At 38.2% G+C, this 26776-nt stretch overlaps 2 protein-coding genes across 3 annotated transcripts in view; one reads left to right on the forward strand and one right to left on the reverse strand.

The window, feature by feature from the left end:
- Window positions 1-20256, reverse strand: part of LOC127621675 (protein cornichon homolog 3-like) — a 72929-nt gene extending 52673 nt beyond the window's left edge. The window contains exons 1-2 of the mRNA XM_052095386.1: window positions 20138-20256; window positions 8222-8290 (exon numbers count right to left, since the gene is read on the reverse strand). Of these exons, the coding sequence (XP_051951346.1) occupies window positions 8222-8290; window positions 20138-20215 (147 nt within the window). The 5' untranslated portion in view covers window positions 20216-20256. The remainder of the gene's footprint in view (window positions 1-8221; window positions 8291-20137) is intronic.
- A 1177-nt stretch (window positions 20257-21433) lies between these two features.
- LOC127621673 (uncharacterized) lies at window positions 21434-26247 on the forward strand. Of its 2 annotated transcripts, none has more exons than XM_052095384.1 (7): window positions 21434-21533; window positions 22681-22797; window positions 23202-23326; window positions 23483-23650; window positions 24941-25052; window positions 25476-25532; window positions 25619-26247. In XM_052095384.1, exons 1-7 carry the CDS (start codon window positions 21502-21504, stop codon window positions 25740-25742), a joined length of 735 nt encoding a protein of 244 aa, XP_051951344.1. In that variant the 5' UTR covers window positions 21434-21501; the 3' UTR covers window positions 25743-26247. The 2 variants fall into 2 exon arrangements, with proteins under 2 accessions (XP_051951344.1, XP_051951345.1); XM_052095385.1 differs by having other exon boundaries at window positions 25476-25536; window positions 25619-25731.
- Window positions 26248-26776: the final 529 nt, after the last annotated feature.

Consider the following 26776-nt stretch of genomic DNA (forward strand, 5'->3'; position numbering starts at 1 on the left):
TGCTGCTCTGCACCCACAGCTAATTAAGTGGTATGGAAAGTAACAGATGCCTTTGAACCCAAAGGGACCATCCATGTCCAATTCAAAGTGGGCCCTGAGGATAGTCATGTGACCTCTTCTAAGGCAGCCGTGGTGTGTAATTTAGTTTTCATAAGCTCATACTTTACCGAGAGCAGAAATCAAGAACCTCCTGAAGCTCATCTGGTAGAGTACTGTAGCACCAAAAGGTCATGGGTTCGATTCTAAGTGAACACACATAGAGTACTGTGTATAATAATAAAATGTAGACCTTGACTGCACTGTACATTGCTTTGGATAAAACTGTCTACCAATGTAGAGGATTAAAACCTGATGCTAGTGAGCCCATGGGTGTGCTGATATTGCTTCTTACTGTATATGCACTATGGCATTGTACATTTTTTAATCTCTGATGCACAGGGAGCAGAACACAATATGTGGCATGTATGGTTGAATGTTAAGGAACAGATAAATCTTATATGAGTGACACAGAAGAAAAAGGCTGCAGTCTCTATAAAAGAGTGCTGTTCTTATACCCTCTGGTAGGAGGAGAGCCAAGATGCTATTTTCTGGATTAATGAAGTCTAAACATACATATTTGATTGCCATTTTTAAATTTCCACTGAAGAACAAAGGTTGTTCAACTCAATGCATTATTTAAACAAGTGGCCTGCACTTGTAAAGTAGCCTACTGTAATCCACAGAAACACCCGTGGTGATCACTGCAACCTTCCTTCTCGGCAAGTATACTCTCTTCTAACCAGAGATAGCCTTATTATTCAGTTCAGTCACACACATACATACAAACTGAACTAAAGCTGATGTCATATTTCTTTTACTGGTGTATATTTGCAATGTTCTAAATTAATTCCCTGTAGCTCAGCTGGTAGAGCGTGATGTTGGTAATGCAAAGGCCATGGGTAAAATTCCCTGGGAACACACATGCTGCTATAAATGCACCTTCAAAGCACTGTAAGGGAACATTCAGGCTGAATGCACTTTTGTGTCCGTCTGTGCACTGTTTTTCAATAGTTTTCTATGTAAACAACAGCTAGGCATAAAATGTTCCTTGACTGCACTGTACATTGCTTCTGATAGAACTGTCTACCAATGTAGAGGATTAAAACCTGATGCCAGTGAGCCCATGGGTGTGCTGAAGTGGTCATATTGTGCATACTGGCAAACATCTGGTCTGGATAAGATCATAAAACCCCTGCCTTCATGTAAGCAACATGCCATAATAAGAAATCTAATTCAGTGTGGTTTTACATTGAAATCAGCGACATGCATGTTAATGTCCATCTGGGCACATTAGCGTAATAAAATGTTTATCTGCATGCACGCATCAGGCTGCACAGCAGATAAACATTACATCTAATGAGCTCATAACGTTAACATGAAAGACGCCTCTGTGAACATAAAGAAAGCTTATCAATGGATTATTAGGGCATTTTATTAAGAATAACATCAGAAGTGTTTAATTGCTGGAGAATTACATCTTGAATGTCTTCACAGAATTAGCCGGGCGGCAGCAGTCAATTGCAATTAAATGTGACGATTCTGTTTTCTCTCTCTAGCTCTCAGATTGACTTTTCTTCATCAGAGGAAGTGATACATTGACATGTGGGTAGTTGAAGAATGAAAATGCATGTGAACTTTTCTTAGGTTAAAATTTTTGTCTTAGGTTAAAATGTATATATCTGTATAAGGGAACGTGTATGATTTTAGATGCATTTCTTCTAAGATTCTCAACACTTTGAATCAGCTTTTTTGTCACCTGCAGTGTGACAAATTAATTTTTAAAATAATTTAGTTAATGAAAATTGCATGCACAATAATTACAATAAAATGTAATATTAGGTATTTGAGGTAAAACTTTTCCTATTCCTAACTTAAAAGCTTGAAAATGTTTAGTTTTTCGTCCAGCTGGGCTTCTAATTAGCCACATTCTAAAGGATCCCAAGAGATTGGTTGTTTAGAAATTATTTTCTGAGACTCCACAAGACTCAATAATTACACAAAATAGTACATACACTTTTAGGGAAATTCATGACCAGACATTATTTGAAAATAGACCACATTAGATAATGCCAAAATATTAAAATGTTATTTCTATCCACATTATTAATTTTGATACAATTCTGTATTTCACAGTTTATGACGAGGACAGTCAAAATGTACATATTTTACATAGAACAGCTAAAAATTCAATAGAATTGATATGAATACAATTAGTAAACATTAGTAAAAAGGTATCATGAACTGACAATAAACAATATTTTTTCACAGCATCTATTAACCATTAACCAAGATTATTAAAGGATGTAAACTATTTTTCATTGTTAGTTCATGTTAACTTATGTATTTAACTAATGCTAAAAAATACAACCTTATTGTAAAATTTTACCAATAAACTGAATAAATTTAAATACTATTTGAATAGATATTTTTTTGTTTATGGACAAAATCAGTGGTCTTTGCAATCCAGTTAATGATGAAAATATAAAAGGAAATTAACTGCCTTGTTCTTTGAGGACAGTAAAATTACATGTCACAGTAAATGCCCACAGGAAAAGTCCCTTTCAAGGTAAGTCAGTTCACTCAGCAGGCACCTTTGGAACACTCTCAGGCAGCTATTTTCTATGGATACAAGTGCCATGAAAGTACAGCTCATTTGTACTTGAATGGGGAAAGATGGAAATCTCCAAAACAGTTGGTCAAGATTACCATCAAGAACATATTTCAAATTAGTAGTAAAATCTGACAACAATGGTATAATAAATTGAACTTCTTTAGCTCAAGTCATACTTAAAAATGCTTTTCAGCCCAGTCCGGCTAATAAGTATGCACATTTTCGAGATGACTGACTCTAAAAGGTGATTGACTCTTTTACCTTCCTTTTCTACATCCGCCATATTGGACGTTCCAGTTTCTCCCATTTGTTTTAATACAAGTGGTCCATGGGCTAAATAGACTTTGCCACAGGCAGATATGTATAAGAAGGCCATTTGATTTCATCTCATGCCAGGCAGGCAGGCATGGTCTCTGCCCCTACCCTATAACCAGAGTCCAACTGGCAGTGTTTAAGAGAGTGAATGCAGTACTATTGTGTAGAGTCATCAGGGAAGCTTCAGGGAGGATCACAGGATGAGGCTCTGACTCTCTCTGAGCCGGTGACTGACAGAAGCCACCAATTAGCCAGGCAGGGTGTAAGATTGACTCAACTGTGTGGTGAGATCAGCTAGGAGGCCATCAATCTTTTAGCACCCCCTATCCTCCAGCCCGATAGAGGGGTGGGTGACATATAGAGTGTGTATCTCTCACTTTGACACTGTCAGGAAGGTGGCAATAAATTACAACTACACTTTTGTGGATATGTGACTCAGATACGTTGTCTACATGCCACAATGCTTCTTTCTAAGGGTGCTTTCACACTCAAGCTGTTGGTGTGGGACCCATGTTCGGTCTATGCTTAAGTCTACTTAAAAAAAATGGTACAGGGTGAACTAGCTATTAATATCAGTTCACTAGCTATTAGCATCATGTAATATCCCATTCCTTCCATTAATACGTACAGTCCATCCATCCATCTTCAACCGGTTATCCGAAGTCGGGTCGCGGGGGCAGCAGCTCCAGCAGGGAGCCTCAAACTTTCCTATCCTGAGCCACATTAACCAATACATACAGTATAATGCCTTTTTCATAGCTGCATATAATTTACCTCTGAGTAAATTCCCTTCATAAATCCAAAGGGTCAAATTCATAAAATAAACACAGTGAATTTGGTGTCTTTTCCTCCTACTACTTGGCTAAAGTGGTTAACAGATTCCACTAGCTCTCACACTGATGAAGCCAACATACCACAGCTTGGATCCAAATAATACAATGAGCTAATTTACATGTGCATTACACTTTCTCGCACTTGAAGCTTGCGCATTATAAGATTTATAGTGAAAAACATTTTGGTCTGTTCTCACCCAAAACCGATAATATTGCTACAGAAGAAGTGGAGTTAGACTCAGTCTCGAGCACACTCAGTCAGTGCTCATGTGCCTCGCTCTCTTCGAGCCTGGTACAACGGTTCCTCTAAAACAATTCCAGAGGCTCCTGGGTGATATGGCATCCTCAGCCGCGGCTGCGCCACTTGGGTTGATGCATATGAGACTGCTTCAGCACTGGCTACAGACTCGAGTCCTGAGATGGGCATGGCACCATGGCACATACCGTGTGACAGTCACCCCTTCTGTCAGATTATCAACTCTTGGACAGGCCTCTGCTTTCTGTTTCTGTGGAGTCCCCTCGCAGCAGGTACCCAGACGTGTCGTGGTGACCACAGACGCTTCTCGATAGGGTTGGGGCACCGTGTGCAATGGGCACCCTGCCGCTGGCCTCTGGACAGGACCCCGGCAGCGTCGGCACATCAACTGCCTAGAGTTGTCGGCTGTATCTCTTGACCTACGGAGGTTTCTCCAACTAATCCGGGGCAAGCACATCTTGATCCATTCAGACAGCACCCCTACGGTAGCGTACATACATCGCCAAGGCGGCATGCGCTCTCATCATATGTCACAACTCGCCCGCCATCTCCTCCTTTGGAGTCAGCCGTGGCTCAGGTCACTGCACGCCACTCACATCCCTGGCAAACACAACACGACGGCTATCGCAGCCCACCATGACGCAGTAGATGGCAAGTTCCTAGGTAATCACAACTTGATTATCAGGTTCCTGAGAGGCGCCCGGAAACTGAACCCTCCCCGGCCTAGCCTGTTCCCCTCCTGGGATCTCTCTGTGGTCCTCTCGGTCCTTCAGAGACCCCCCATCGAGCCGCTTGATTCAGTTGAGCTCAAGGCCCTCTCCCTGAAGACGGCCCTCATGATTACGTTAGCCTACATCAAGAGGGTTGGGGACCTGCATGCGTTCTCTGTCAGCAACACTTGCCTGGAGTTTGGTCCAGTACATTCTCACGTTATCCTGAGGCCACGACCAGGCTACATGCCCAAGGTTCCTACGACCCCCTTCAGGGACCAGGTTGTGAACCTGCAAGCAAGCTGCCCTGGGAAGAGGCAAACCCAACCATCTCTGCAGCACTCCAACAATCAGGCCTGTATGGTAGAGTGGCCAGATGGAAGCCACTCCTCAGCAAAAGGCACATGACAGCCTGCCTGGAGTTTGCCAAAAGGCACCTGAAGAACTCTCAGACCATGAGAAACTAAATTCTCTGGTCTGATGAAACTCTTTGGCCTGAATGTCAAGCGTCATGTCTGGAGGAAACCAGCCACCGCTCATCACCTGGCCAATACCATCCCTACAGTGAAGCATTGTGGTGGCAGCATCATGCTGTGGGGATGTTTTTCAGCAGCAGGAACTGGGAGACTAGACAGGATCGAGAGAAAGATGAATGCAGCAATGTACAGAGACATCCTTGATGAAAACCTGTTCCAGAGCACTCTGGACCTCAGACTGGGGTGAAGGTTCATCTTCCAATAGGACAACGACCCTAAGCCCACAGCCAAGATAACAAAGGAGTGGCTATGGGATAACTCTGTGAATGTCCTTGAGTGGCCCAGCCAGAGCCCAGACTTGGAACCCGATTGAACATCTCTGGAGAGATCTGAAAATGGCTGTGCACTGATGCTCCCCATCCAACATGATGGAGCTTGAGAGGTCCTGCAAAGAAGAATGGGAGAAACTGCCCAAAAATAGGTGTGGCAAGCTTGTAGAATCATACACAAAAAAACTTGAGGCTGTAATTGGTGCCAAAGGTGCTTCAAAAAAGTATTGAGCAAAGGCTGTGAATACTTATGTACATGTGATTTTTTTTGTCCATTTTTTATTTTGAATAAATTTGCAAAGATTTCAAGCAAACTTCTTTCATGTTGTAATTAAGGGGTATTGTTTGTAGAATTTTGAGTAAATTAATGAATTTAATAATGAATCTATTTTGGAATAAGACTGTAACGCTGTGAATACTTTCCGGATGCACTGTATGTATAATATATATATATATATCTATATATATATCTATATATATATATTGTATAACTCACTACTGTTATACAATTAAATTAAAATTACTCGACTTGACTTGAAACTCATCAGGGCTCGACTTGACCTGCTTGAGGTAAGTCACTGACTTGACTTGCTTGATTTGTCTGCACTGCACTTGAGACTTGACTCGAGACTTGATGGTTAAGACTTGAGACTTGAACATGTGTGACTTGCTCCCATCTCTGATGTAAACACGCTCAATGTAAAACCTATAGTGCCACGGGGAGGATAGCGGAATTAAACTTGGGTTCGGAACCAAGCAATCATGAAAGACAGTTTGAAAAAACTAGACAATTTTCAATATGAAGTCACAGATGCAGTCCAAAAACACTTGATAAAAAATATCTGTGTTCGCTAGCACCTCTTACATTAGTTTTTGTTGCAACATAAACCTGGTGAGGTATCAAGAACACACACATGTAAATTATTCTACAGCACTGGCATCTGGAATACCAATGTTGTTCTAACTTTTGGATGACAGTTGCTGTATCCAAAAAGCTGGAAAAGTATCTTATTTTTAATTCAGAATTAATTAGCTAGATTAGAGCTGCAAGGGGCCTCCAGCAGAGAAAATACAACAAATAGACAGATTATTCATGCAATGCAGCGGATGACATGAAATGTTTAGGAGCCCAGGGTGGGTAACACACCTGGTCCTTGCAATAGATCAGAGGGCTTGATTAGATATATTCCCACCACAAACAAACAAACATACACCTGTATCAGAAAATACATTTTCCATAAAGGGGAACTATATACAGTACTGTGCAAAAGTTTTAGGCACTTAGGAAAATGTTGCATAAGGATGTCTTCAAAAATAATGCCATAAATTGTTTTCATTTATCAATTAATGTCATACAAAGCAGAGTAAACATAAAAAAAGCTAAATCAATACTTGGTGTGACCACCTTTGCTTTCAAAACAGCACCAATTCTCCTAGGAACACCTGGACACAGTTTTTCTTGGTTATTGGCAGATAGGATGTTTCAAGCTTCTTTGAGAATTCACAACAGTTCTTCTGTCTATTTTGTCTCAAATGCTTCTGTCTCTTCTTGTAAACCCAGACTGACTCAATATTCAGTGGGGGGCTCTGTGGACCATGCCATCTGTAGCAGAGCTCCCTGTTCTTCTATTCTATTCTATTTGCAAAAGAAATGTTTGGGAGTCTAAAATGTATGTTTCCTATTGACACACTAAAGCTGAAAATATAAATAACCATTTTAATACAAATGATTTTGTGACGCATCTTGTGTGCCTTATTAAGTCTTTTGCATAGTATTGTGTGTGTTATATATATATATATATATATATATATATATATATATATATATATATATATATATATATATATATATATATATCTTTATGATTTTTATATATACCCTAAAATATACAAAGATATTGTTCATACTTTAATGTCAAAGAATAATTAACATTAACACGGAAACTATTCATTTATATAAATTGCTATTAATAAGATATCATATGATATTTATAGAATAGAATATTAAGAAATATCTAAGAAATTCACTCACTGACCACAATGGTATACGTGGTCTTCTGTTATTCAGATGTTATTCTGCTCACTAAAATTGTACAGAGTGGATATCTGAGCTACTGTAGCCTTTCTGTCACCTCAAACCAGTCTGGCCAATTTCTGTTGACCTTTCTCATCATCAAGATATTTCTGTCCGCAGATCTGCCACTCAATGGATGTTTTTTTGTTTTTGGCACCATTCAGAGTAAACTCTAGAGACTGTTGTGCATGTAAAACCCAGCAGATCAGCAGTTACAGAAATACACAAACAAGCCCATCTGGCACCAACATTCATGTCATGGTCGAAATTACTAAAATATATATTTTTTCCCCATTCTGAGGTGATGTGAACATTAACTGAAGCTCCTGACCCATATCTGCATGATGGGCAGTATTGCATGAATAAGTAGGTGTATGGCTGTTCCTAATAAAGAGCACAGTGAGTGTATATGCAAATAAAACATGGAATTTCAAGACCTTTTTTGTCACTTTCTGTGACATTTTTACCCTGAGCCACATTTCTTACCCTGAAACACACATGCAAACTCACTCATTTCCATGGAACTGCAGGAAAGTGCAATGAATCAAGTGAATGTCCATGTTATTTACATGACTTACCGCATGAAGTGGATTGCCCTGATCGATCGGCACCTTGAAGTCTGCCTGTAGCTCATCAAAGGCTGTTATCTGAAAATCCAAAGAGAAAAAGGAGCACAATAATTATCATTAGATTGGACATATTTAATGGATTTGCAGTGCATGTGCAATCTTTATGCATTCTTGATGCCAAACTCTTTCAATTAACAGTGTCCTTCACATTTCTTCTCTCTGATAGTCAGCAGAGTATTTAACATAATGCTTGATGTGTCAACAATTTTAATAGAGGACAGATGTTTATATGAACAGAGATGCAAGGGCTACAACAAAAAGGTAATGCAGTAAAATTACTTTGTAAACAATGTAATCATTAACATAATCCAAATACAACCAAATTAAAGTAACACACTATAATCTGTTTACTTAAGTTACTTCAAGATCGAACATGCAAATAAAGGTGACAGAAAAATTGTATGTTAACTAGGTGACTTAATCTTAAAATGCCAACAAAAGTATCTTACAAATCCTGCCCTGGAAAATTCTACTTACAGTATGATGCCTATTTCAGAATCTGCTATTAGTTATAGTAGTACATTATTTCTTTCGCTATACAGTATATTTAAAAAAATGCAAACCTGTAATGCTAATCTGTTTATGTTCCTTTTTTAATGTAACTGTAATGGAATACAGCTACCTCTTCTTTTAATCCTCATTACTTAATGCTGTTACAAGTATTCCATTACTCCCCAAGCAAGCATTTGAAATGATCTACTTTAACAACTGCATTGCAGGAAAATGTTTTTGTGGTTCCCCACGCCTCGCAACACAAAAGAGGCTTATATTAAAGTTAGATCAAATTAGAGTTTATTTACCCTGTTACAAACCAATATGCCCTCACTACATGCACTTCTTCTCTCTCATGGTATATCAATGTTCTCTCAATTCAGTAAGCTACACAAGAGGAAAAAATGTGGTTTGATTTTGATTGATTTTGACTTTTGAGGATAAATGGAAGACTTTATTAAGGAAGTCATTGGACTGATGGAATTTTTGTGGAATGTTATACTGCTACATATATACTGTATCTATTAAACATTTGCATAAGCTGTGAGTCTTGTGTCTAGTGTCTTTCTGCTCAACCATCAGATGAGCATGGAGGTGAAACAGCTACAGTATGTAGAAAAGAATGCATTTCATACATTAATTTAATTCTGGCCATCTTGTAATATTTGCATTTAAATTTGCACCACAAAAGGGGATCATTCAGCCATAGAAACTACACAAGTGACATCAATAATTGAACACTTTTCTTTAAACGTTGATGAAGCGTAAAAAATGCTTGAGACAGGTTCATTTAAATAAGGCCGGTCATAATCCTATATTGACAGTAGCATACGAATTTTAATCAAAGTGGTCTGAAACAGCACCGATACAATATGTCCATGCATATGTTGCATGTTTTCTACAGTGTATGCAAGTAAAGTGTAACCACAAAAAAGTCTGATGCGCAACAAAACAGAAAATCAACAAAGACTGTAACATGTGCACAATGCAGCCATGTGGAAACATTGCTGTTTCGTTCCCTCAGAGAATTCATCATACCCATTTGGGGATTACATTGAATTGAAAAAATATGTCAAGAAGCCTACTGCAGAACTCTACACTATATAAATATACTTCCCTTTCTATATCATGAGGTGCAATGCACAGCTCAGTAATTAAAATCTCACAAACATACTCCTATTTATCCATTCCTATGAGGATAAAAATGGCAAAAATATTGGGTGTAGAAAAGGACATAATTGTGCCTTATATCAAATAAAAGCCAGATAATGATACATTGTGTTGCTGAAGATGATTGATTCCTGCTATACTGTCTACACATCCAATATCATGCCTAACCTAATCTATTATCTCATTCTCCTACACTAACCCCATAACCATTATTTCCAAATTTGATATCCTAATCTGATATCAACTCTTACTAGTCTTACTCATTAATTTGGGTCAGAGACTCACTTCATAGCTCACATGAGCCAAATGACGAAACCATTCCGGGTACACTTGGGCTCAGAATTGTTATGCAAATAAAACAGAGTTCACTTCCGTGAATATGCCAATTCTGGGCAGTGAATTTATAAGATGTGCTTTATTATTTGCTTCTAAGTACGTTTGCCAAGCGTGTCTGTATATGTGTGCACTGTCTGTTTTTACAGTCTGAGCTTATAATAGATAAGACATGTCATGCTCGTCAGCCATGCTAATTTCAGTGTTTAGTTTCAGTTTCATCAGTGATCTGCATCAAATAAATGCTTTTTCCTTAGACATGCATTTGTCTCTTTCTTTGTTATTATTTACTGTGCGATGCAAGCCCTATGCAAATATTCGGTTACAGCTGTTATGTTTTGCATTTGCTAACGTAGCGCTGATTGGGCGAGGTAAAGTTTACATATTTGACTTGAACAGTCAGAGGCATTTAGACTTGACCAGTTTTGTCTGGAATGCATCTCAAACACCTCCTGAAGTGGTCTGAGTGATTGGACTGCAATCTGTCTCGAATGTGTTTCGGAGGGCATTTACACCTGGTCTTTTCATGATCAGGTCCGATCCGATCAGTGAAAATGCATAAAGTGGCCAAGTGTAAACAGGCAGATAGCCCATTAATCAGCCAAGTTTTTAAAATGTATAATATTAATGAAAACTTTCCACTCTTTATAAATAGTGCTGAACATTAGTAAGCATCAGTTTCAATGGCAATACTTTATACATTTCTCCTACACTGATATCTTCCTTTGACATCTGAAATTAATGAAAATATTCATTAAATATTACAGGTCAAATGTGTTTGTTGTTCAGCAGTAACATAAAACACTGCCTTACAGAGCCCATTAGCAACTGTATGCTTCATCACTCCTGACAATACTTATTATTTTGTTTTATTGTCATAATAAATATATGAATGCTGTACAAGAATGGGAGAGAAAACAAATATTGAAATCAAATCAACTCAAGTCTTGTCTTTTTAAAGGTCATTTTAGAATGGCATTGTATATATTATATGTGCACATGAACACATTGTATTATATAACAATGTGCCCTCTCATGAATATTACATTACTATTTCAAACATATAAAGTGAGCAGAATGAAAAAGTATAAAAAGTTGTTTTTCCTGAACTCTGTGAGTAGTGACAATGTTTTCAACTGTTTTCATGCTGTGATGCTAAATGGATAAATTCTACAGTGGAAGACCATAATTATTTGATGAGACATGTACAGAAGTCAGATGTTTTATCACATTTAAAATTAACTTTATTTTCCTCTGCCCTGCATTTTTCCTGTCTGCAATTATCTTTCTTTTGATTGTCTTTGCAGAATGTGCTTGTCTTCCCTTAAGGGGAAAAGGTGATTTGGAAAACAGTGTGGACATTAATTCAGTATCAAGTAAATTTATTTGTACAGCTAATGCTTTAATTAATGCATACTGATTTATATTTGCTTTACAGAGAACATTGAACTTTTGTGTACAATGTTTATAATGTACTGTATGTCCAGATAAATATGTTTATTTGTATTGCATGTAGTTCTTTTTGTATGGTACAGTTTATTGAGTGACTGCTAATACATCATTATTTCCTACAAAATAACAATACATTAAATCTATCGATAGGATCAGTTGTTCACTAAAACATTTAATGTATGTTATAACTTTTAGATACGGATATAATGTATGTAAACTAACATTTATAAAGCTAGACTGAGCTTACTACACATTCATCTCCCTCAAAATAATTTTATTTTATCCGAAAAAAAGCAGCATGACAGTCTCATCGTATTATGAATGCAGACAAGGGCAGACAAGGAGTGGGATCTAAGTGCGGGTTCTTTATTTTTAATCAAAGTGAAAACAAACAAGCAGGAACAAAAGAAACATCCACGGGGGGAAAACTGAAACTAAAACACGAACACATTGGAGCAATACGGAACTGGGAAAACATGGCAGGATGAACACGGCTGGACGGGTAACGGAGTAAACATGGGAACATCAAAAACATCCAAACAGCGAAACATTAAACACATGAGAAAGATTCAACGATCGACCTTCACTGGAGAACAAACAGGGTTTAAACACAAAAGGTAATGAGACTAACGACAAACAGGTGAAAACAATGAGTGACTGCTGGCAGTGATGAGGGCAGGGAACTATGGGAAATGTAGTTTGTGACGGTGACATGTGAAACGCGGGGCAGACAACAGGGAATCGTAACACATCGCCTGAGACCTGTAATACACAAACGTCCTGCTGTCTGGACCTCCCGTTTCTGCAGTAAGTACATAATCTCGGTACAAAAAACTCTTTAGTTTCTGACTAGACCCAATACTGTATATGCTTAAAATAATCATAATTATCTACAGTTCTCAAAACATGTCCAACTTGTACAGCTGTGAAGGTGCTAATAGGTTACATAGCTTTTCAGGTTAGTCTGCTCAGGTTCATCCATCGATGGATAAAGACTCAACAAAATAACTAAAATGCTTCTATTTGCGATATTTGGCCATCATCCTCAAACCAATAATCATTAACCGATAGGTGGGTAGGTCTCAAGTTCTGTAATTTTTAATGCTGTGTTAGTGCATAACATAACTGAAGTTCTGCTCACATTGCCCGCAAAGCATCATGGGACTCCGGAATATTGTGGATAAAACTGTTCTAGTGTGCATGCATTCGCTCAATGTAATTTGGTCGCACTTGGTCAAAAAGCAATAACTCAGTCAGCATATTCATATAAGGTTGGCATTAGTGATTGATTTACCACTGATAATTATCTTCAGCTATGAATCTGCTTTGCAAAAAAACCTCTTCAGAGCACTCATGATTATAACCTGACTGGAACATATTGGATGCCCCTCAACCCTGAAACATTAAATAAAAATCTCAACGGATCTGCACTAATTCATAAGTTACTAGAGGAAAGGTAAGCAGTTTCCATCCTTGACTTGTAACATTGTTCTAACCGTTAGAACAGATAATGTTAGCTCTGTTATCCTCTCTCCACCTTGGCAGCAATGCAGTTCTCCAGTGCAGAGATTAGTTATAAACAAATTAATTATCAAACCACTTTTGGTTGTCTTAAATGACTGATTTATTGTACAATGACAATAATAATAACATGTATTGTATACATACCTTCGCTTTTCTCGGTCCATATTTGAACTACTTTTGAAGTGTCCGTCTCTATAAATAGCCTAGTCACGCTGCACAACAATCACCGTTCGATATTAATGTGCTGTGCATCTGTTCCGGAAGTATTTAACTCATTCATTTCTACCATAGACTTTTCAAAAAAGCCTACATTAAAGAGTTGTAAAAACTACACCAACCAACTCCAGTGTAAATCACAACATTACAGGCTTTTATTTTAAGGCAAAAAATATTTGAAGTTACAAGTCTGTGTACTTATCGTCTTTCACGGGGACACAAACTACAATCCCATAAAGCATTGCAAATGATATGATTGAATATAAAATTATGGAAATATATAAAACTATTAATTTTAGGTTGCTGATTATAAGTATAGAAATAATAAAAGCTGGGGCCATTTTAACACTATCACATGCATCGGGGAAAAAGTTATTTTCCAACTCCTATTCTTTCAGGGGGAAAAGACCCTGCGGAGACCACCACCTGCCCAGGCTGGGGGGAGGTAAAGTGTGGCGAAATACGTCACATGAGTTTTCAGGCACGGTGGTAGATCCCACCTGCTGCGAGGGAGGAGTTGCTACAAACATGGAGACCGGGGAGCAGTGTGCCGGGGGGCGGGTGGTTAGTGGGGATCTACCCGGCGAAAGAGCCTGCTGCCATTCCTAAATCGACTCCATCGCCAACCGGGTTGTCCTCAATCCCGTGGGAAGAAGGAGCGACGCGGGGGGCAGCTGGAGTGGAGTTCCTCTTTAAGAAGGAAAGCCGCGACCACAACATTGCCATGGGTAAGTTCTTGCAGTGAGAGCATGAACAATCCACAAACGCCGCCTCAGTGTGTTTGCGGCCCAGACACACAAGGCAGCGTCAATGACCGTCAGGAGCGAAGAGAAATCGACCGCATCCAGGAACTACACAGGGGCGGAAGGTCATCTTTACAAAAACGCGTCCTGAAAAGGACATTCAACGTCAACTTTGTGTTTGCTCTTTTAGAGAAATAAACACTTTTAGGGAAAATACTCTCTTTTATAAGTGCTGTCAAAATGCCCAGGGGCAGAGCCCGCTGATATGCGCTATAGATCCAACAGCAAACGCTCTACAGAGGTGAGTGGAACAGAAGTGATCTCAGCTCGCTGATCGCACAACCACTCGGCTCCAAAGAAGATCTCTGAATGAACAGATGCATGATTCCCTCCTTTTATACCCGTATGTCCGGGGGAGGGACATGCAAATTCTGTCTGCCAAATTGTCATTGGCCTTTTCTCAAGCTCAGAGGTAACGAAGAATTCAAGAAAGTCCCCTAGTGTCGCTTCATTCGACACAACGTTGAGTGAGCAACAGATGGGGAACCCATAATACTGTGCATGCAGATCCACGACAGTTGAGATGGAAAAAAATGGTGGCCGAAGAGGCAGTTGATAGACTTTTTCCAAGCTTTGATTCAAATTCTAGTGAGAAAGTACTATTGCCAAAACTCTCTAGATTTGTTCTAGATTATTAGACCAATGTGGTTTGGTTGGACTGAATAAAGCAGACGCATTACCTTTAGTGTACACCAAATAGCAATAACCAGTTGTGACGATGTGACATTATGCATATTGTGCGCACGTTATGTGACGTTTCTGGAGGTACCTTCATACACAAATGCTGTCTGTTGGGTCATTGACTGAAAGGGCAACGAGATAACAAGACAGCTATCTTTGGTTTCGGTCGTAGTCTATAGCAACTGAAAACATTTCCTAACCACTTTCATCAGATTAGCTAATATAATGGAATTCAGCTAGTTTTCCATGGAGGATGAGAGAAGGAACTCAGGACCTATTAAATGCATCTTTAACTATCCGGCAAGGCGATTTTAAGACAGAGTTTAAGACAATTTAAACTGTAATGTGCTGTGTTTATAATGTCTAGTCGCTTACAGCCACTAGAGTCCCCCTCATGCTCACACATCTCTGACTCAAACGCTGAAAGAGAAGAGCTGTTGTTTACAAAATGCATGCAGCATTTTGCTTCAATTCATGGACAAATAGCAATTTCATTCTTAATTCAGTCAATTGTGCAGCCTTGATGGAAACCATACCGAAGTCTCAGAGGTCAAAATCTGCAGGTTCCAGAGTGTTTTGAATGTTTTTTCCCATTTTTATTCAGTAAGTGCTACTTTTACTGTCACTGCTATTGGAAAAAAATCTACTTGGTAGTTTCTGATAGTTATTTTTGGTTTAATTTTTCTATGACTGGCGCTGGAAGGTTACAGTCTGAACTCCTTGGTTCAACAACATAATGGCACCCACTAGAGTTTAAGTAAGGAATAATCCATTCCTTTTAATGCATTAAAAGATTTTAAATGCACTTCACAGAGGCAACCACCCATTTAAAATAATTTAATGCAAACCTAGCCATGGATTATCCCTTACTTAACCTCTAGTGTGTCGTTATAATGTTGAAGCAAGAAGTTCAGACTCCAGCGCCGGCCACGGAGAAATGAAACCAAAAATAACTATCAGAAACTATCAGAGTTGATTTTTTTCCAATAGCTGATAGTTAAAAAACGCAACTATCAGCCATGTTTAATCGGTAAATCTGATATATCTGTTGTCCTCTAGTCCCTAACCTATCACTTGGCTTCAGGAGATTTGTAACACAGAGCACAAGTTGTATGGACTACTTTTATAATGCTTTTATGGTGTTTTTTGCCACTTGTTGTAGCTTTAGAGCTGTGGTCACTATGGACTGTCACTGTATCGCAAGAGCTTAGAAAATTACAGCAAAGGCATTTGGAATCACATGAGAGTGACTAAATAATGACAGAATTTTTATTTTGGGGTGAACAATTCCTTTCAGAATTGTGCTTCTTGTACTGATATTATTCTTGCCTATTAACACACACAAGGCAGTATTTAAAAAAAGTAGCCCCTTTTCTCCTAATTTTAAATGTAATTTTCCCAATACTTAGTAGGTCCTCTTGTTGGCACGTTTACTCACCTCAATCTGGGTAGCAGAGGACAAGTCTCAGTTGCCTCCAGTTCTGAGACAGTCAATCCGTGCATCTTATCACATGGCTCATTGTGCATGACACTGCAAATTCTACGCATGTGGAGGCTCATGCTGCTCTCAGCGTTCTACGGACAACTTACCATGCGTCCCATTGAGAACGAGAACCACTAATTGTGACCACGAGGAGGTTACCCCATGTGACTCTACCCTCCCTAGCAACCGGGCCAATTTGGTTGCTTAGGAGACCTGGCTGGAGTCACTCTGGATTCGAACTCACGACTCCAGGGGTGGTAGTCAGCGTCAATACTCGCTGAGCTACCCAGGCCCCCACACAAGGCAGTATTAAGAACATGAGTGCACAGTTCATCTTTTAATCTAATCATGTTGCCCACCGATGTTAGGTAGGAGCTCTTTGGAGTGGCTTGTGAGGATTACTGGATTAAATGTGCCACAATTATGACAACCACTATACATCTTAATGATATATTCAGCCCTTCACAGATGAATGCACCACTACATTCACAGATAATCTGTTAAATACTGTTCATAACTGGGCAGACATGGAAGGCATATTTCTGGGTACTAATGTGTCGGTTTCCTCTGCAATGGCTGTGAAAATGCAGTTGGCTATGAAAGGGAGTTTTGGACTCTCACTTATAGTTAAGCTAATGTGGGGATAATTTCCCTGCAGATGTAGAAATATATGTAAATTTGTACATTATGTCTTATTTAAAAATTCCTATGAAATTGCTTGGCGAGTGATCTTTTCTTTTCTGTTGGCATATTTCCAATTGAAACAGAAAGTTTAGGTGGAACATATGGAAGGGTGCATCCCTTTTTTGCTTATGTCACAGGCATAAACCATGATTTGCAACTTGCTATTGCTACACAAAGGTAGATGATATCAGAGGGAGGGACATACTCAATCTATCGCACATTTTATTGTAAGATTGTAAGATGAGTCATTAATATTTTTGACCATTTTCCCCAGAAGTGAGATTGTACATTTTAAATGCATATTTACTGCTTAAAGATAACTTAAGGAATTTTAGGATTACTGTTACATATAAAAAAGTGGATTTATACACGAAAATTCTACTAAGATTCAACTTTGCTCATAATCTGTTTGCCAAAGAAAGGGAGATGGCAATATTAACACATGTCCAACCAATGGACTGAATATGGGGCAGGAGGAGAATGTCTGTTCATCCATACAATGGAACACTAGGGATGTGTCTGAAATATTTTTGATAATAGACATTATTTTGGCAATACTGTATGGTGCAGTAAATTGTGTTGCAGAAATTACACAATTTATCCTTAAAGGTGCTGTAAGCTGTTTAGCTAACTTTCTCTTGAAAAACCAAGCCAATGTCAGCAAACCCAAACACGAATGTAACAGTTCAAGGTCGGGCAAGGAGGAGGCGGGAACCAGCTGAACAGAAAACAAAGTTTCATCAGAAACTTAACTTAAAACAAACATAAACAAACACAGAAACACACGCTACAAGGCTGTGTGCATCTCTCTCTCTCTCAAACTGGCATCTCTGGCTCCCCTTTAATTCGCTCTCCCACTGATCAGATAATTCAGTGCTGGATGGGCATCCTCATGGCCCAGCCACGCTTTCCTCCTTGTCATAATCCTCCACCGCCCGATTCAGGCCGGGGTGCCACCGGTCTGACTAACTTCCCCCATCTCTGAAGGGGAGATGCTGCACTTCCGGCCATTGATTCACAGGCCTCCTGTAAATCTGGGTGAGAGGCGTGGGGAGAGGGAAAGGGCAAGCGGAGACACGGAGAGAGAGAGATAGAGGAGAGAGAGAGAAGAAGCTTGCAGGCTTTCTGACAAGCGGCCAACCGCTCCTCCATCCTCTGACGGACGGCAGCGAATCCACCGGCCCCTGTCAGACGGAACCGCTCCAAACCTTCTTCGGTGGATGGCAGCAATTCCTCCAGCTCTCTGCAGCTGGCAGCTACCCCATCTGTCGCAAGGCAGCGGTGAGGACTCCGTGACAGCGCACCCCTCCTCCTCCTGGGTTTCAGCACCACTGTAATAGTTAATGACGGGCAAGGAGGAGGCGGGAAATAAAGGATTAATGATAAAAATTAACTTAAAACAACATAAAACATAAACAAACACAGACACACATGTGTGCGTCTCTCTCTCGAAATGGCATCTCTGGACCCACTTTATCTCGCTCTCCAGCTGATCATACAATTCAGCGCCGGACATGCACCCTCACGGCACGGCCACGCCCTCCTCCTCTGCACAAAGTAAAATTCAGAGAGCATCCTCGGATTAACTAGTTTTTTGATAAGCTATTAAAAGCACTCCCCAGTGTCTTTTTGGATGTTTACAGAGCTTCGGGATGTCACAGAGACAGGTGTGATTTCTCAGCACAGCTATTTCCGTGATATCTGTCAGATAGAAGGGAGAACTTAAACATGACATTTTTAAAATGTTTACAGCACCTTAGCAACAAAAGTTCTAATAAGCACCATTCCTTTTTGTCCCACAAGTACAACATGAATTCAATAATCATAATAATAAGTGCTATTTAAAGAAAGTATTGTCTCCATTTGATAAGTTTCAGTGACATACTGTACACCCGAAGACTCCCAGCATGCTTTAGAAGGACAATGTGGAAGTCTCATAATGCATATTCTATCCCATACATTCTGTGCATTCAACACAAATATCACAATCAAAACTTAGGCTATGTAACACTGACGATCAGAACCGGAAGTCTGAAAGCATTTAAGCATTTAATTTGCTTATTTAAAGGGGGATCAAGCTGTCAGGATTTTCTAAATGCAAGCAGATCGAATGAAGTTTATTAAAGATTCAAAAGCTAAAACCACAAAGGACAGCATTCTTGCCTTCCCTACACAAAATAATGGCAAATAAATGCAACTTTTAGAATACTTACAGGACACAACAGTTTGGGTCTCTTTACAATAGAGTGAGCATAATGATGTCTTCCTAAAAACTCTGGGTCAAATGTGATGTGCTGATAATTACCCCTTTTTTAACACTTGGGGCTTTAATGTCTGTTGCTATGCAAAAGCAAGCCCAGGGCAAACGTCTGTGCTGACCCAAATCCAGAGCAGTCTTGCACTACTGTGAATGTGAGAGAGTAGTATGCTTTAATGCAGCTTTCTTCAATGAAAAAAAGAAAACAGTGTTGCATCTTGCATAAAGTACACAGGCAAAAAAGACAAGAGTATCATCAGAACAGGTCAGGCACAAACTGCTCCTCATACAGGAAAATTACACATTCAGAGCAATTCTTAAATGTAAGGGGGTTTGAACACAGGTATGCATCTACTGAATTGGAATCATGTGCAGAATGGTGTTTTACCATAAAGGTATAGGGCAGAGCAGTGGGTACAGTATACCCATGCAAAAGACTTCCTGTCTTACAGAAGAATATACACAAGCTGGTACCACAAAGTCAGGATATGTGCCAATAGTGTGACCCAAGTCTGTTTGCTTACAGAATCTCACAACCCTTTAACATTTAAAATGATCAATGACTTTGTTTGGTGATGTAAGTAAGACCTGGTAGGGACATGCATAATGTCAGAGACCGTTTGATCAGGTGATGGATGCATGGACAAACATTTACTGAACCTGCTCTGACTTGAATGATGCTTACCACAATCACGAGCCTGCAGCAATATATTTTCACACAATAAAAACCTTAAATATTCGAAAGCACGTCAAAAGATGCAAAGACTTACATGCCAGATAGCGAAGAAGATCAAAGAAGCACATAGGACTAGGGAAAGCATATAGCAAAAGGCAGCGAAAGTGAACATAATTGAGGAAAAACTGGAATGCGAAATGTTTCCAGAAGAGAACACGGTGCTCGGCGCCAAACAGGACTGACTGAATGAATGAATGAATGAATGAAAGCAGTTACGGGGCACGCGAGAGGGAAAGCATCATCTTCATCAAAATATTTGCAACAATGTGTTGCAAACCTCTGCTCCAGTTTACTGCAATTGGTTTGCCATTTACACAATTTAATAAAAAGTCCAGAGTGGTGTGCCGTTATTGCTCGAGTTGCATCAGGGTTGCAAAGTCCCAGTGAAATTCAGGCATATGCGTACGATCACGCAGAACAATACAATTGTCAGGTATGGTCTTTCCAACAGTGATAGTCCATTAAAGGTTGGGAGCAGTTTGTCTCGGTGAGGACTTCGGAAATGCAGCGCCGAACTGTACACTGACATACGGTCTAACAGGCAGACAGTTCACCTTACCCTAGCGAAGGCGCAAGAATACATGCTGGCTAACAGGTGGATTTAAAGAGCTCTCTCTCTCTCCTCTCTCTCTCTCTCTCTCTCTCTCTCTCTCTCTCTCTCTCTCTCTCTCTCTCTCTGGATATAGTACAAATTCGGTAAGGAAGTACTTTAATCAGACGTGAACCCCTTTCATCGTTCAAAAATGTTAATATTGTTCTAATTTCAGCAAAATAACAAATATAGTTTGAAAGATTAACAGAGATATGAATTCGTATGCTAAATTATTTTATATTAGTGGGTAAAATCCCATACGTTATATTCTTGCGCCATCTTGCGTTTCGACAACGTAAATTCAGTCAAATTATTATTTTTGAAAGATAGCAAACATATTGACCAACATTATTACCACACGATTGAAAAAACTACACAATAAACAATATATTAAATCAGTAGGTAAGTGAATAAGTAAAAAAATTATAAACCTTATTCAGAGTAGCCTATAACGCCATATTTATTTTTGGACGGGAATAAAAACTAGGCTGTGAGGGAATTTACAGGGTTGTTGGCTACTGTTGTTCAGCTGACGAAACATTAAGCAATACTAAAAAAAAAATAATAATAATACATAAAAAAAAAAAAAAAAAAAACAGCAACAACAAAAAACACCCCTCAGCCTTTTCATTCCCGTAAAAATGTTTTAACATGGCGCTACTTTGAATTGCGTGTACAGGGCATTGTAATACCCTGGTAACCGTACCGTCTGTTCTGTTGTGTTTGGGTTCCCCGGGCGACGGATTGCGTTTAATCTACCTCATGGCTACTCTCACTTCAGCTCTCTGTTTAAATACTATACCCATATGAATCAATCATTTTACAAAATGGACAGGAGGTAAAGCCTGGTCTAACTATTTACTGTTTATTTTTAATTAATAGCTTAATGGTCATGTTCCAATAGAGGAAAATGACCCGTTATAGGCTGTAGGCCTACTGCATATGCTTATATTTATGATGTGTTTATAAAACTCTGAATGTACATTGAACTTCCCTATAGGACTATATAATATGATATAGATATAATTTAATTTTACATGAAGTAAACTGAACTGCCGCAAACTAGGCTATTTAATTTACATAGGCTATGAGTTTAAAGGAATGTTCCGGGTTTAATACAAGTTCAGCTCAATCAACAGCATTTGTGTCATAATGTCATAAACAACCACAAAAAAATAATTTATATATATATATTTGTAGGCTACCTGCCGAAATAATTTTTTGTGGTTGTTGTATATATATATATATATATATATATATATATATATATATATATATATATATATATTACAATTATATATATAATTATAATTAGGCCTATATAGTTACATGTAGTTTTTACAGTCGTTTTGGGTTTTATGGTTTTGTAGCGTTACGTCGTCATGGCAACGAAGAGGTTCAATTGGGATAAATGTACACAGAAATGGTTATAAACATCATATTAAAATCATGTTAACACTGGATTGGGTAGTGGATAAACTTTTGAAACATTTACAGATTAGCCCCATTTACTTTTATTGTAAAAGCATCACTGTTACCCATATTATTGCGTTATTTAATGAAAAGGAGGGAAGAGTCCAAATAATTTTTTGTGGTAATCAACATTCACAAATCCTGTCGACTAAACTTAACTTGTTTTGAATCCAGATTATTTCTTTAATGGTCAAGTTCCAATTAAAGTGAATTGACATGACTCAAACTTGTAAAATGAAACCAATCAATAAGTGACAAACAAAACATATGATCTTGTGTATTTTGATTTAATTAGGGTTCAGTTAATATGGTTTTCCCATGTCCCCAATACCACTTTCCATCCTGTTAAATAAACAATGCTCCAAAAAACACCATCAGCCATGTTTGTCAGGGTTCTGTAAATGAGTCTTTTGTTACATCATATTATTTATTTTTTAATAGTCACAGATTTCAAAAGGTACTGCATAATAGGAATGACCCATTTATTAATTTTAATCCCTTGGCACTTTTAGTGAAATGTCTCAGCCTCCCATGGATATGAAGAATCCCATTGACTTCAGACACTCGAGTTTTGGAAATGAGAAAGAGTTCAAGCCGCACATTAGACACATTGCACCTGTTTTGACAGAGTAAGTACTTCATAAATAACATTTTCTCGTAAAAGTAATAAAGACTGATTAAACTACAATCTACGCTATAGTACTTTCAAATAACAGCTTTTCAGTTTTCCCCTCACTATTTGAAGCAATAACGGAGGCGAATTAATATTTTTTGCATAAGTTGAATCATAAATGTAATCTCACGGCCCATTAGTGGAACACATGAGAGTCTCCACAGATTGTTGAAAGTCTTCATTTTAAAGCCCTGGCTTACATTATAGCTACTCCCAAACTCCCAGTTGTGACACACTGGCTGTCTCTGCCTAATGTTAATATTTCAAATGCTCAAGTCGGATATAATGTAGGTCTATGTGACACTTTCCTAATGTTTTTTTTTTTTTTTTTTGCCCTTTGTGATGCCCTTGTCTGTTTAGATGTGACCTTGACTGGAAATCCCAATTGCGCTGCATACCTGAACCTCGATACAGTGACGCCCCATTTCCTCACATCAAAGACATAAAGTTTCCCAATGAAAGGAAACTGATGAGGTCTTTCCACAGTGAGTTATGCTTTGATCAGCAAAGCCCAACTGTACACGTATTAATAAACATCTCTACTGGTAACTGTTCATGAAAGCATGTTGAGTTTGTTGTTAGACTGAGTTAATTTATCTGAATCTTATCTTTTACATTGCTTTTATTGCATGTTTATTTAGAAGCTAATATGGAGTCCTGGTCTGAGTGGAGCTTTTATCCCAATTTTGGCCTGCCCAAGACCTACCACACTGGAAAGAGATGCATTATAGATGGAATTAATCATATGAGAAGCACGAGATGTATTTCAGAAAATTCTCTAGAATCATCCATAGGAAAGAAAAGGCAGGGTAAGAGAGACATTATCAATGATAATAATATTATTCCCTGCTGCTGCTGGCTAATGCCCCATTTATAGAAAGGGAAATTGTACTTGTGTATGCAAGTGCACCCAATGTTGAATAACATGTAAACCAACATTTTTATGTCTATCAAGGAACTTTGGTCATTTGTAATTTTTCCTATATAGGGAAGAAAGGGGTAGCTGTCACAATGGAGTATACTGTATCTCAGTAACTTGCAGCACTAAAAAACAACAACAACAAAAACACCTTCCTTAGGTTCATCAAACACAATTGACTAAATTTTATTTAGTGTATTTCCTTATGGTTGTCCGATTTAATTTATTTTATTAAATCATTAATATAAGGACAGTGAAACTGTTGCACTGTCAATTAAATAGTAATTTCTTAAAGAGCTCAGCTTATTAGCCATCAAATATCTTTTGAAAGAGAATATCCATCCTCAACATAAGCACACATGGCCATTTTTCACCACAGTGGTAACCCCCAAAATGTCTGCATAACAGACACCAACATAACGTAATTAGTTCCTATTCTCATCTTGTTTAACAATGCATAAAATAACACTTAATTTCAACATTTGTTCTCCCTGTACAGTCCCATACAAAGTATCCTGGGAAATGGAAATCCCCTGCCCATGTTTCATCAGTGCTACATTAACACTGCAAAAACTATTCCTGTAGTCCCAACTCAAATGAATTAAGAAAACTTCCATTTTACTAATTGAAATGGATAGAACACAGTAAAATCAAGTTGTGACAAAATGTTATAGAATTGTGTTTCTTTAGTTTATTTCAATTAAGTAAATTGAACAAAGCAGCAAAACCCCTTTTTTGAGTGGATACGTTTTTGAGAAAAATGTCCAACTACAAAAATCTGTCTTTTCTCCAGCAGAGGTTTTGAATGTTGATCTGAAAAGCACACTTCCAAACCTTCTAGAATAATTTTTCTGTCTGCAAACTAAAATCCCACTTTTGGTGCATATTGTCACAAAAGGTTAATGTGCATTAAATGAACTGTGTCTTATTCTTAGCCATTAAAGTGACAATGTTCTATAGCTTTTTTTAAGCCAAGATTTAAGGGTATGTGCCTATATAGAAATTGAACAAAAAACAAACAAACAAAAAACCTACCTTTAGAAATATTCAATATAGAGTAAAGAGTGACAGTTATCTTAGTCGGTCTCCACAACTGTTTTTATTTTTTTATTTTTTAGAATTTTGCAGATTGTGATACATTCATACTTTCATCAACAAACCTATCTTTTTGTTTGTTCAGCCACAGACAAATTAAGCATCTACACAGCAGCAAGAGCCAGACCGTTTCTAGTTCCCGAGTATAGCCCTGACTTTCACAAATATAGATCAACGTCACGCACAACCACTTTTGGGTAAGGGCTCGCATGAAACTCATGGCTAGATGCAATAACACAGAGACCAAACAGATGGCACTGTTGACATTTTTATCCACGTAGATGAAGGCAAAACACAACACAAGAGATAATATGCATATGACAGAGATCAGTTAACTTGAGTCAAACTATAACCAGGTTACAACAAACAATATTAACCAAAGATACACAATAGATAGGCAAGTAACTAAAGAGTTAACAGGACCAATTAAAATGTAACACCTGGATACAGTCAGGGAAAGAAGCAAGGACAAGGCAAGAGCAGGGTGACAGAACCTCAAAATAAAAGAACATAGACAATCACAGACCTTGAAGTCTGAAGGAGGTCTCAATATATGGGACGCATCTCTATTAGTAAAAGTTAATCTTTCTTATAAAATAAGTAAATTATTCTTTATCCAGGTATTTGGACACATTTAAACCATTTTTTCACCCAAAGACCCCTCCAAAAGAGCCCAAGTAGGTACAACAAATAATCTCATGATAATCTCAAGGTATTTTTCTAATATGCATTACATTAAATATGTGTATATATATATTTGCAGGACAACATATGCAGAAAAAAATAAATCTCATGAGCGAGAGGAGGACATTCTTGAAGTCAAGGGGCTTTGCATGTGGAGGCCTGCACCAGACATTAATGACAGGACAGTTGCGCAGGATGCTTAATTTGTTGAAACCATACATTTGTATTTTTTGTATGTTTTGTTGTAGTTTCATAAAAGTGTTAAAGCAAATAGAAAACATTCCTGTTTGATATTAATTATTCCTTGCATAAACTATTACACTACAATCTGACACTATTTGGACAGATAGTATGTCTGCGCACCATAACTACAAATATAAATGTTTTGAAGCAGACCTTTATTTTGCCTTATTAGTTGGAGGAGTACATCAAATTGATTTTCTGTATTTCCCTGACAAAGACAAATGAAGGTCTTTTTTACTCAGCCACAATATAAATCATAGGTCTACCCAGAGTAAGGTGACTATTCTTTAATCAGAGAAACATATTCAAAGAATGTGAATGGAAAATAAGAGGTTAATTAAAAAATTTCAATTATTTTTCACATGCACACCATAAGGGCCTCTGAGACCCCAAATGTATAGTAAATGTGAGTTGATTGTACTGGTTAATACACAAGGAGCAGAATCTGTGTCACTCTTCTTATTAAATAAATCATAATAGATGCATAAGCAATAATAAAATAAAATAAATAGATGCATAAGCAAAAGTTTTAAAGATGTGTTAAAGCCAATTAATTCTAGTCTTGTACAGAAACGTATGCTATAGTGTTGAATCAGCTAAGTGTAATAATGGTCATGAGGATCAAACAACTTGCTTTAATGCAGTTTAAAGAATAGCATATTTTACACAGGTCTTTTGCTTCTGCAGCATTCTCTGTGGTGGACCATCTGTTGTGTTGTTATCTGACCAAAGTCTAGCTTTGTTGCACATTCACTGTCCACACAGTTCATCCAAAGGGCTGATGAATAATGCCCAAGAGTTTATCAACACTATACAGCCTGTATGTTGTCATTGTTGTGCACCTATACCTTCTGACCCCACACATTGTCCTCCAGAGATCAAATAGCTTTCATAATATATTGTATATTATCCTTAACTTGTACTGTTGTAGAGCTGGATCATTTTATTTCATTCTAAGTATGACGCTACAAAATCTTTTACATATTTAGGGGTC

The sequence above is a fragment of the Xyrauchen texanus genome, chromosome 28, assembly GCF_025860055.1.
Source record: "Xyrauchen texanus isolate HMW12.3.18 chromosome 28, RBS_HiC_50CHRs, whole genome shotgun sequence".
NCBI lineage: Eukaryota > Metazoa > Chordata > Actinopteri > Cypriniformes > Catostomidae > Xyrauchen > Xyrauchen texanus.